At 43.4% G+C, this 12,288-nt stretch overlaps 1 protein-coding gene across 1 annotated transcript in view; it reads right to left on the bottom strand.

Moving 5' to 3' along the window:
* LOC145400187 (cholecystokinin receptor type A-like) overlaps positions 1–5,876 on the bottom strand; it is a 214,795-nt gene extending 208,919 nt beyond the window's left edge. Inside the window, exon 1 of the mRNA XM_080272700.1 lies at positions 5,382–5,876. Coding sequence (XP_080128826.1) covers positions 5,382–5,876 — 495 coding nt within the window. The remainder of the gene's footprint in view (positions 1–5,381) is intronic.
* Positions 5,877–12,288: the final 6,412 nt, after the last annotated feature.

The raw sequence follows: 12,288 nt of genomic DNA, 5'->3' as shown, positions 1-12,288 counted from the left end.
CGAAATATCATCCATTTACATAATAACCTTATGAAATTAAAAGAATATATGCTTTTTGTATGGCTGAACGTGTGCAAGGTTAGCAATAGGAATCCATTAATTTTATCTATCTACGGCGAAATAAACCGCAAAATTTGTTCCCTTAACCCGAAGGCGTGTTTGTTACTGTATTCTTATTCAGACGATTACTTTCAAGCTAACAGCATCTAGAAATGAAGGCGTAAGAAAGGCTATAATGTACAGCAATTCTTCCAGTTTGATAAATCTCATCTAGTCCTAACAAAATTATCTGGAGGTAAAAGAATGAAATATATGAACCAAGTCACTGTACCGGAGAATTAAAATAAATGTGATAATAAAGAAAGGATCACGAAAGTTCATGGGAGTGTGACCAATTTGCCAGTAAGGAAAAAATATCGTCCATGTTCGTACCGTCCGTCGGAGGTAAATAATGTTCCCAATCAGGTGTCGCGTATTTTCGTCAGGAGGAAATTCTCGGTTACCTTATCTGATTTCCCCCCCCATACCTTGACCTATATATTTTCGTTGAGTGTGTGTGTGTGTGTGTGTGTGTGTGTGTGTGTGTGTACTGTGGCTGGTATTGCCTTTTTCGACCTTACCATTATTTCCTGGCATTATGAACGAGTATTTTTACGATGAAAATGAAGGCACAACACACGGCGAGATCAGATTACGGATTACCACATTCACTACCAAGGTCCTTTCTTTTTACAGTAGTTCTAATGTAAAAACGTGATACACTTTTCAACCATTTATATTTCGACCTCATCAGATTAATTCCCCTCCTTGTACCCATTTTGCTACAAGTACTGCGGGGTTCTCCAAACTTAACTAAAATCGTCTGGAGGCTGGAAGAAGGAAGTAAAAAGAAAAAATCCTCGTTCTGAAGGGATTATGGAAGCTGTTTCTAGACCACCTTTAATTTACTGGGAGTTTTTATAAGGTGATTGAAATTTCTGTTCGGGTAATACTTGACGTAAAAAAAAAGAAAATCGTCATAGTACAGAGTTAACCCCATCAATTCGATCATGTATTTTAGTATCTATTTTTGCTATTTCCAGTCGGTTTTATTCAGATTCAGGGGCTATCACTTGTAATGAAGCAGTCAGTGGAGGCTGTGTCAAAACTCCCCCAGTACGGAAATAGTATCCTTAGCAGAATAAAAATCGTCTTGTCGCAGCACCAGTAAAATAAAACGGCTTTCCCTGGCGGAAGTGGTTGCCAGTGCTACGTGAGGCAGCGTTATTGTGTATTCAGTATGGATGGTGGGTATCAGCGGTAAACAGGTGGAGTGTGAAGGAAAGTGGCACGAAAGAACACTGCTGGGCTTTAGGGAACGGACCATCAAAAATAAGCCCAGAGAAGCAAATACGAAAAATGCAGAGGGACACGTGCAGATATAAGAATGAACGATTCTCAGTTTTTTCCAAGATAAAAGGTGAGCTGTAGGGCCAGGTGACCGGGTGAAGGGTAGATGAATAGGCAGACGAGCCGCTAGGTGAACAAAAAACTGAAAAAAGTGTGTGTGTGTGTGTGTGTGTGTGTGTGTGTGTGTGTGTGTGTGTGTGTGTGTGTGTGTGTGTGTGTGTGTGAAATAGAGTTTTTATCTGATTTCAGTCAAACTTGGTGGACGGGTTAAGGATCAACTATTGAATAAAGCTTTGTTTTTTAAGGTCACCGGGCTTCAAACGTTGACGTAGCAAAATCAATTTGTTTATCCAGTTCAGAGCAAACTTGGGAAAAGGGTTGAGGGTCAGGCAAAAATGATTTAATTTTTAGAACCATCAGTCAAAGGACAGGGATCGACCGGAATGTGTGTGTGTGTGTGTGTGTGTGTGTGTGTGTGTGTGTGTACTTGAATTTTCGAATGGATAGCTGTTTGCGTGTTACTCAATGAGCCTGTCACCACGATACGACTTTCCAATAAGTTGACTAAAATCCATCTGGCTGTACAAAGAATGAACTAAAGAAGGTGGCGTTGTGGTGACGGGCTTAGTGGAATGGTATAGCTAACACTTTCACTCTGAGAGGTCTTGCCTAAACTGAACTAATTTGCTTGGACGTAGCAAGAATTACATGAAAATGGTGATAATTGTACTGAGCAGGTTGTTATTATTCTTGCTACTACTACTCCTACTACGACTACTACTACTACTACAACTACTACTACTACTACTACTACTTCCATTGTTGTTATTGTTAGTTTTTTTTGCTGTGTGGGTCTCCTCGTTTAATACTGCATCATATCAGTAGTTAAATCTAGATATTTTTAATGGCTTCCACGTCCTCCTGATACTTACATGTTATGTATGTTGTCAGAATCGGATTTACGGCATTATATAACCAGTTCCCCACATAAGCTGCGGAATAAATATAACTAAATGTGATTTGATCAGAATGGAAGAATTTAATTGCACTCCGACTTCTACATAAAAGTGGGATTAAAGTGGGACTGCATTTGTTGAACAGAATATTCATTAAACTTTGTGAGATTTAAATACACTAGGAATGGTAAAACCGAAAAATCAATACAGTAATCTAATTCTGCCACTCTGACTACGACCTAATATATTTTAGTGCTATTACCAGACGATTTTTTTTCAGTTTATAAGAACGCTACCAAGTTGATGGAAATAATTTTGAGATGACAAGAATGAAAAAAGTCACAGAAATGAAGAGGTTAATTAGATGGCATTAATCTCTTAAGCCTAAGGAAGCCACTTATATTCATTTCATTCTTACGATCACCAGAGATATTAGCTCAAGAGAAAGCCCTGGTATTGAAGGGGCTATAGACGGTGTTATCAGACCCATCTAGTTCGAAAGTCTCTCCTAAGTCGAATAAAGTCGGTTTGATGAAGCAAAAATAAAATGTGAAAAAACAACGTCATCCTAGTGAACTAGCTGATTATTTAGCATTAACCTTTTCAGCCCCGAAAGGGCGTTATAGTCATTCTTGCCTCCAGTTGGGAAAGCTTCACAAAAACTAAGTAAAATAGACTTAAAGATAACCAAAATAAAGACGCCACCGTAATGAAAGAATAAAAGTATGTGACAAAATTTTAGCGGGAAGATCGGTTTGCATCCTATGAAATATATATAGATATATATATACATATATATATATATATATATATATATATATATATATATATATATATATATACACATATATATATATATATATATATATATATATATATATATATACACATATATATATATATATATATATATATATATATATACAAGTATATAGATAGATAGATAGATGTGTGTGTGTGTGTGTGTGTGTGTGTGTGTGTGTGTGTGTGTGTGTGTGTGTGTGTGTGTGTGTGTGTGTATAAATCGTTCAGAATTTGATAGCATTATAACTAGAAGCATTAACACCAGATGGGAGTGGTAAGGTACAGTCTCTTGCTCACCAAATTTTATTGCAGCGGAATTTATTGGAGTGGCAAACTTGGGAGAATCGTTTTAAAGTAAAGAATACGGGAGACGAGAGTGACATTAGCTCTAAATGAAGAGGATCGGAATGGGAACCGGATCGGAGTCGAAAGCTGATTAGGATGGAAAGTTGATTGGAATTAAAATCTGACAGAAAAGGAATGTGGATTGGAATGGAAAATTAGCCAGAATGAAAAGTTGGTTGGAGTGAAAAATTGACTGGAATGAAAAGTTGATTGGAATGAAAGACTTATTCAATAGGAAAGTTTATTGGAATGAAGAACTGATTCAATGGGAAAGGTGACTGGAAAGAAACCTGACTAGAATGAAAAGATGATTGGAATGAAAAAAACTGATTGAAAAGGAAAGTATGTTGGAATGAAAATTTTACTGGATTGGAATGAAAAACTGATCAGTGTGGTAAGTTAGTTGTTTAGAAGAGAAAATGTTCGTGATGAAAAATTAACTGAAATGAAAAACTGGTTTGTGCTGAAAATTGATTGGAATGGGAAATTGATCGTAAAGGAATATTAATCGAAATGGAAAACTGATTAGGATGGAAGACTGCCTGGAATAGATTTTGACTGAAATGGAAATCTGAGCAGAATGAAAAAAAAAATGGAAAAAGGTAACAAAAGAACATACGAAAGAAGACGAATGCAGCCGCCTGACTGGTCCCTACTGGGCGGCTTATGTGACTGGAATAGAAAAATGGATTGGAATGGAAAATAGATTTGAATACTGGGAAATGAACTTGTGTGGAAAATAGACAGGAATGTAAATATGAAGTGGCGTGAAAAATGGGATCGAGTGAAGAAAATAGATTGGGTTGGATGGGAATGGAAAATGGATGTGAATAACGGAAAATCGAGTTGTTGTTGTAGCTGTTGTGCTCTCCCAGTGTGTCTGTTCGAGCGGACCCATCAACCACAGGCAAGCAACTGCACCTGCAGGGCCGTCCCGTATAGTGAATCGATGATCCCATGCGGCTAAAAACGCCACGCCATAACGAGTCGCGGGATTTAGTGTGGACGTTTGATTCCTGGGTGGATGCCGCATTTGCTCCCCACCCAATTCACATAGTGGCAGAAAGATGGGAGAAATAGGAAAAGTGGAGGAGAGTCACAGATAAAAAAACAGTAGACATGAAGAAGTAGCACTACATCAGGTTAATGGGTGATGGGCGCCCCCACGTACCACCAGGAAAATCTAGTTGATTTTAATAATTGGCTCGAGCAAAGAAAAAGAAATGGATTGGGTAGAGTAGTGGATTTAAACAGAAGCATTAACTGAAATAAAGAAGAATACATCCGGATGGGGAAAGTGGATTGGAAAGAAAAATGAACTGGAATGGAAAAAAATGGAATAGAAAAATGAATTGGACTCGAGTAATGGTTTGAACATTGAGATAAGGAGGATCAAAGTATAACAGAGTAACAGAGTGAAATACTGAGGAACAGGTCGTCATGGGAAACAAAATGGAATAGAGAACTTGCATGAAAAAATGGCATATGGACCGATACGGGACTCTTATAAATTTTGAAGTATAGACTGGGGTAACGGGTTATAGATCAGTATGAAAGATGGTTCTGTTTGGGGAAATTCTTGAAATAATGTAAATCGTTCGGAATAGATATAGTGTCAGAATGGTAAATGGACATGAGCTGCAAAATGGTGGAAAATCTCCGTCGAATTCAGATGGACGAACTATAAGCAGCTCCTGTGATCGGAATAAAAAAAAATGGATTGGAAACCACTACACAGATCAGAAAGAAATCTCTCTCTCTGTATGGAAATTGTCTCAGACTGGTAAATGGAAATCATATCAGCACAGAAAATGGGTCTACTTGAGAACTGGAAGAAAATATAGTGTGGTTCTCCTGTGTCCCGGGGTAGCTGTTCACGATACTCACCAGGTTGAGGAGGAAGACGTTGGTGATAGTCCTCATCTTGCGGTTCTGGAGCAGCGTGACGATGACCAGCGTATTGCCCACCACGCCCAGCAGGAAGATCACCACGTAACACGGGATTCGAACTGACCCCTCTGTGTCCAGCACCAGCACGTCAGCAGAAGCAGAAGAGGAGGTCTGAGTACCACGGGAGTTCATTCTAATATTACTTCCATTCACCCCTACGTGGAACAGAGAGCCGTCGCCGTTCACTCCGTACCCGGTTGGTCTCTGGTTCTCGTTCTTCTTGCGGATTTGGTGCTGGGTCGGGTAGCTGTTGTCGTCCATGGTTAAGTTCGTCCCTTCTCTCGGCCTCACAATCTCGTTGCTCTGGGTCCTGTGTTTGGTCAGTATTTCCCGCTGTTTGAATATTCTCTCCGCCCGCGAGTTTCGGAGTACTGGGTAGGACCTGTGACCTGAGGCTTCATCCCCCTCCCCTTCAATAGCTTCCAGGTCCATATCATTCCTCTTTCTCTCGTTTCCGAATGCTTTTTCTTGGAGGGGTTCTTTTTCTTTTTCACTTCCCTGTGGCTTTTCTTGAAGTTCCCTGTTTTCAGAGTCTCTCCCACGTCCCCCTAATTTCCCCTCATTCGTGCCTATATCCCTCGCATCCCCACTTTCCTCCCCTCGCCAGTTCTCCCCTCCTACTCTTCTTCCCACGCCTAAAGCAATCCTCCTGGGTAATGAATTCTCCCCAAGATCCCCGTCCGTGTTTAGCCTTCTGATTGAGCCCGCTAATGAATCTATTCTCGCCTTTTCCGTGTCTGATTCCGGCAGCTGATTGGTGTGGAGGATGGAGCTGGAAGGGTAGAGGACTGAGCTGGAGGGATGAAGGAGGGTGTTAGAGGGACGGAGAAAACTGTTGGAGGGATGAAGAAGAGTGCTGGAAGGATGGAAGAAAGTATTGGAGGGATGGAGGAGAGAGCGAGAAGGTTGGACGAAAGGGTTAGATGACTGGTAGTGATGACTGGAAGCTTGAAGGAGGGGATTAGAAGGATGATGAAAGGGACTGGAGGCGCGAACGAGAGGCTTTGAGACTTGGAGGAGAGGGCTAGAGTGGTTGAGATGAGGGCTGGAAGGACGCAGGTGAGGGCTGGAGGGGCGAACGAGGGAGCTAGGGGTCGGAAGATAAGGCCTTGAGAGTCTGGAAGAAGGGCGGATGTAAGTCTCTTGAAAATCGAGGTCAAGACTGAATGGCGAGACGTGAAAGACATGAATGGTATCTCTCTTAGCTTCGTCTTTTCTCCTCCCTCTAGGTCTGCACTCCTCCCTCTCTCTCTTCGTCTCTGCTTCTTCTTTTACTTCTTCATCCCTCCCAAGTTTCATCTTGTCAAGTTTCTCTTTCTCTTTTCTTGATCCTCTTGCTGCCACTGCCGCTTGTTCCTTTCTCAACTGCACGTCCTTAGTTATCGTTCTTTCTTGCCTCAGTACTTTGTCTTTCTCTGCCTTTCCTTTTCGAAGTTCTGTCTTTTCCGTGCCCTCCCTATCTCTTTGTTCTTTGTTTTCCACTGTTTCTCCATTCCCAGATTCATTATTTTCCTTTTTGTCCTCATTCTTCATTTCCTTGCCTCCCATTGCCACACTTTTCGTCACTTCTATGGCTTCTGTTTTCACCCTTTCCATCTGCAGTGGTTTACCTTTCACTTTCTGTCTGTTATTCGATATCTCTGTCTCTTGCAAATCATTAATTTTTTTCTGTTCTTCCTCCCTCTGTCTTCCCATATTTATTTTCTTCTGCTCTTCCTCCCTCTCACTTCCCACATTCATTTTCCTATCTTCCAAATATTCTACTCTCTTTTCTTCCACTTCCTCTCTGAACACCTTCATTTCTGTGCATCTCCAATCCTCTTCCATTCTCTTCGATTCTTTTCCCCCTTGCCTCTGTTTTCCTGTACATAACCTTGCCTCCTGTCTTTGCCTTCTGTCTTGCCGCCCCTCTGTCATTGCCCTTCTGTCTCCCCGTAGTTTTTCTTTGTCAGTCTCCCTCTCGTCCTTCTTCGTCTTCTCTCGTCTCAGGACTTTCTCCTCCCGGAACCATGTTCTTTTCTCTCTCCTTTCCCTTTTCACTGTTTTCTCATTTATATTTTTCTCTACCTGCTGGATGTCTTTTCTCAATTGCTTCTCTGTTCTTTTTTCCTCTATTCTTTCCTTTTTTCTCTTTTCTCTTTCCCTTCTTAGTTCCCTTTTTACTTTACCCTTTTCTCCCCTTGAGTTTTCCTTCCTCCTTCGTCTCTCCTCTCCCGGAATATTCTCTTTTCTTTCAGCCACACCTCTCAGTTTTTCTCTTCTTCTCCCTGTATTTATACTGAGCTCTTTTCTTTCCTTTTCGATTCCTTTCGTCTTCATTCTCCTCTCCTTTTGTTCTGTCTCAGGCGTATCTGCCCATCTTTTCTGATCCTCCTCTCTACCACCTCCTCTCCCTTTCCTTATATCGATCCCCCTCTTCCGTTGTGCTTTACCTCCATCTCCTTCTCTTCCTCCATTCATTTCGACTTTTTCTCTCCATCTCTCAATTCTCCACGGTCTGTATATCTTTCCTCCTTCCTTACTTTGGTCCACTTTTTTGTCATCATCCATTTCGATTCCTCGCAGTTTCGTCTCCCTAATCTCCCTCCCTCTGAAGTCATTTATGTTTCCAGACACGCGTTCATTATTTCGGGGTGCCTCCTCCGTCGTCCCTCTCCTCTGCGTTTCTCCATTTCCTCCCCATTCTGTTCTTGTCGCTCTTCCCACTTCTTTGGTGTCCGCGCGATTGGTTCCAGCCGCTGCCGACGCCCTCTCGTCTTGTCGTTTTCTGATGGTGTTTGCCTCGAGCTTATGATGTGGAACGGTGCCTGTAATTCTCACTTCTTTTCTGCTTTCATCCTCCTCTTTCCATGCCTTGTGCTCTTCTTCTTTCTTCTCTTTCTCATCATTTTTCTCTTCTTCTTCACGCTTCTTCTCCTTTTTCTTTTTCTCTTCCTGCTCCACCTCCTCCTCCTCATTCATGCCCTCTTCCTTCTCTTTTTCCTCCCTTATCTTCCTGCTCACCCATTCTGTTCCCTTCATTCCCCTTCTTGTAAACCAGCGAGAGATAAAGCGTTTGCCATAACTTCTCCCTTCCCCCAACCTTGACTCCGCGTCCTCGCCTTCCTCAGATTTGGCACACAAGCCTTTTTCTGCGCCAAGAGTCGTATTATTGGCCGGATTCACTTTCTGTCTGCACCGTTCCTTACCGGCTGTCGCAACCTCATCCTCGCTTCCTTCCATGTGGTTATGAGCTTTATTTCCACTCGCAGGCGCCACGTAACCTGCAGACCCACTAACAGAGACGTTACTTGGGGGATCTGAGAGGGAAATTGTGCTTACCCTAGTGATGTTAGGACTAAATTCACCGCTTTCGAAACTATGCGGAACTATTTTACAAAGCTCCGTACCGCTCCTGCAGTTCGTCTCGGTTTGATTGTCGTCCACAGCCACGATAGCAATGCCACCTGAATGCGCGGAACGACCGACGAGTCCCGGAGGCTTGATGGGTTCCCCGATGGAGGTTCGTGCCGGGATCTGAATGAAAGGGGCCCGATTTGCTTCCCGATGGCTCTTTGAAAGGCGACCTGATTTCATGAGTTTGGTGAGGCCTCCTGGGGATACCCTGGGTACTGGTAAGGGAGGAGGAAGGAGAGGGGAGGCTGTGTAGTGGAAAGTGTGGTTGGATTGTGGAATTGTAGGGACCCGTGTGAGCTTTGGGATGGTTGTGGGTGAGGCTGTGGGGGAGCGCTTGGGATTAGAAAGTAGGGATAAAATCTTGGTGAGGCCAGTACTTTGTGTGGGTCTGGGTGTAGGATATCGAGAGAATAGGGATAAAATCGTAGGGAGGCTTGTGTATCGAGGAAGTGTGGGTGGGATTGTAGGAAGTCTTTTAGACTGAGGGACTGTGAACTGAGGAAATGTGGGAGGCTTGTGTGACTGAGGGGAAAGAGTAGTCCATGAGCTATTATTGCTGTTATATATGTCCGAAAACTGAAGCCGAGGCGTAATGGGGACATTGCTCTCTTTAGCCATCTCCCCAGACGAAATTTCAAAGTTTTGTGCCGGAGGAATGAGGAACCTATGAGAGGAGGAGGAGAGAGCCGAGGAGGGAAGCAGGAGGGAGGAGGAGAGAAACACAAGGAAGGGAACCACCGACTGAACCCAGAGAGACGAGGGAAGACACGTGGAAGCGGCCAAGATCATTTTACTAGCGAGGGAATTTTCTTTGAGGCGAGGAAGCGTTTGCCATGACCATCCCCGGCGCTGTGTTGGTGTCAGGAGGTGAGGGAAGGATGTCCACTCTGCCCTGGCAATGTCCTTCACCTCCCCCCGGCCACTGGTGTCGCGCCGAGTAAAATTCTCTACCGCAACTTTCATCACTCATGGCTGGATTTTCTTGCGGTCTGCTTATATCCAGGGACGGGGTACTGTTATAAACCATCAATCAGTGCATTAAATCGCCGCGTAACCCTTCGATTATCCGCAGTCACGCAGATTGAAAGCCATCATTAACTACTTTCCTTCCAATCAGCACATTAGCATAATCATCTGAGGCCACTTAACGTTTGAACCGCTTAGCAGATTCCCGACAAACTTTTTTCTCATCAGTATCTCCGGGCGCTAAATCCGGTTCCTTTGATCACACGTCATTAGGTCATAATTAAGGCTGGATGTGTCATCCCCCCGGAGAGATAGAGGGTGGGGTGGGGGTGTAGATGATGAGGTGCCAGTGAGAGAGGATAGAATCTGGGGGCGCACACCTTCCCTCTCCAACAACCGGCGCTGTACTGACTCCTCTCCCTTCCTCACCCCCTCACTCCCTCGCTCCCTACCCTTTATTCCTCGCTCCCTACCTTCCCCTGTCGTTCCCTATTCTCTCTTGCCTCGATCATCTTATCTACCTTGCCTCCTACATTTCCTCCTTCAGTCTCTACCCTTCCTCCTTCGCTCCCTAACTCCTTCCCTCGCCCTCTGTCTTTCCTCTTTCGCTCCATACCTTTCCTCTTGCTCTCTACCTTTCCTTCCTCGCCCCTACTGTATTCCCTCTCTGTATGCCTTTCTGCCTCGTTGCTTCCTACCCTACCAGTCTCGTTTTTAGACTCCCTGGCTTTCGGCCCTTCCTTTTTCGTTGCCTATCTGCTTATCCTTCTTTCATTCAATTTATTACGAGTCTTATTTTTCCTCCTAATTTTTCTTCCAATTTTCTTTCTTCTCTCTCACTTTTCCGTCCATCCTTCCCTCTCTCTCTTCTCACCGATTTGTTCGCTGTCTAACCATATTCCTCTTTCTCTGTACTTTTTATTTTTCATTCAGCTCTTCTGTCCTTTTTTTTCCCATTTCCTTCTCCTCCTTTTCATCCTCTCTCTCTCTTTCTCTCTCTCTCTCTCTCATAAATAAACAGATAGATAGATATATGTGTGCCCGTCTGTAATGCAATCGTTGTGCGGATCATAAAGCAAAAATGGTATGAGATATAAACTTGTTAATGGACGTTTGGAGTGTACTTCAAGGAAAAAGAACCCTGAAGCCACCCCAGTTTGCCGTCTAACTGTTGAAAAATGGGAATCCATCATAGAAAGATGATAGGAAATTTCAAGAATACTTTTCTTTGCGATCCATGAGTCCACGGCGAAGCTGGGCAAAATTTACTCAGGAAAGTATTTTTTTTTTTAGCAGTTTTTGTCATTTTTAGGAGCTTAGCAAAACCTGGGAAGTCAAAGGCCTCACACTTACCTCTCTGTCTCCGTAACTGTCTTTTCATTACGCTTCATGTTGGGACGGGAAACACAGACAGAATCGTCTCCAGCCAACTCCCTGACCATGACATTCCCATGATGATGACGATGACAATGATGTGATGATGACTGACGAACTTTGCAAGGAGCATCACGCAAAAACGATAAGAGAAATGAAGAAGCTGCAAAAGCGGTATGATACAGGCACGATAAATAAACAAACGGAGACCATCCCACATTACCATTTGTGCTTAAAAAAAAAAAAAAAATAAAAAAAAAATAAAAATAAAGGGCAATATGTTATAGGTGAATGAGAGCAAATTTCAGAGATACCAATAACAATCATCCATGAACCCATGAGTTACGGAAAGTGTCACGGCGAATGTGGGCCAAAGTTGCTTAGACAAGTAAAGTGTGTGTGTGTGTGTGTGTGTGTGTGTGTGTGTGTGTGTGTGTGTGTGTGTGTGTGTGTGTGTTTCCGCGCTCGCTCCCGTGGGGATGGTGTGCTATTGTTGGCCAATATATGACATTTTTAGGATTTTGGTGAAATCATTGAGAGGCTGAAGGCCTCGTGTGTGTGTGTGTGTGTGTGTGTGTGTGTGTGTGTGTGTGTGTGTGTGTGTGTGTGTGTATCCATCCATCCATCCATCCATCATCCAATGCCACATTGCTCCATGAGGAGCGTAGGAGCCCGGGGCTTGACAGTTGGTCCCGACATGTAAGATGCGAGTGACCAGCCTTACTCATCCCTGTGTGGCATTACATGAGCAATCAACCCCAACCATCCCTTGGATATAAACCTTCACCGGCTCAATCCGATTGGAGTACCGTTATTACCCACTAAGCCACCAGGCGCCAAAATTTGGTTATATGGTTATCACCCAGCGTAGTAAATGGTTTCCTGGTGTGCAGGAAACCATTTGGCTTGTCACTCAGTGTAGAGTCACCCACATGCAGAAGGAAGAGGAAAGAATGAAGGAAAGAAAGACAGAAGAGAGAGTGTAAAGTCACCCGTAGGTAGAAGGACAAGGAAAGAATGAAGGAAAAGAAGACAGAAGAGGATGGATGGAAAGAAGGATGGAGGAGAGGAAAGGGCAGACACCCGACATCAGCACTATATATATATA

This window comes from Coenobita brevimanus, chromosome 51, assembly GCF_032717465.1.
Source record: "Coenobita brevimanus isolate Jiangsu-jjx chromosome 51, ASM3271746v2, whole genome shotgun sequence".
Lineage (NCBI taxonomy): Eukaryota > Metazoa > Arthropoda > Malacostraca > Decapoda > Coenobitidae > Coenobita > Coenobita brevimanus.
Note: the sequence above shows the minus strand (reverse complement) of the source record. Positions and strands in the feature narration are given on the sequence as shown.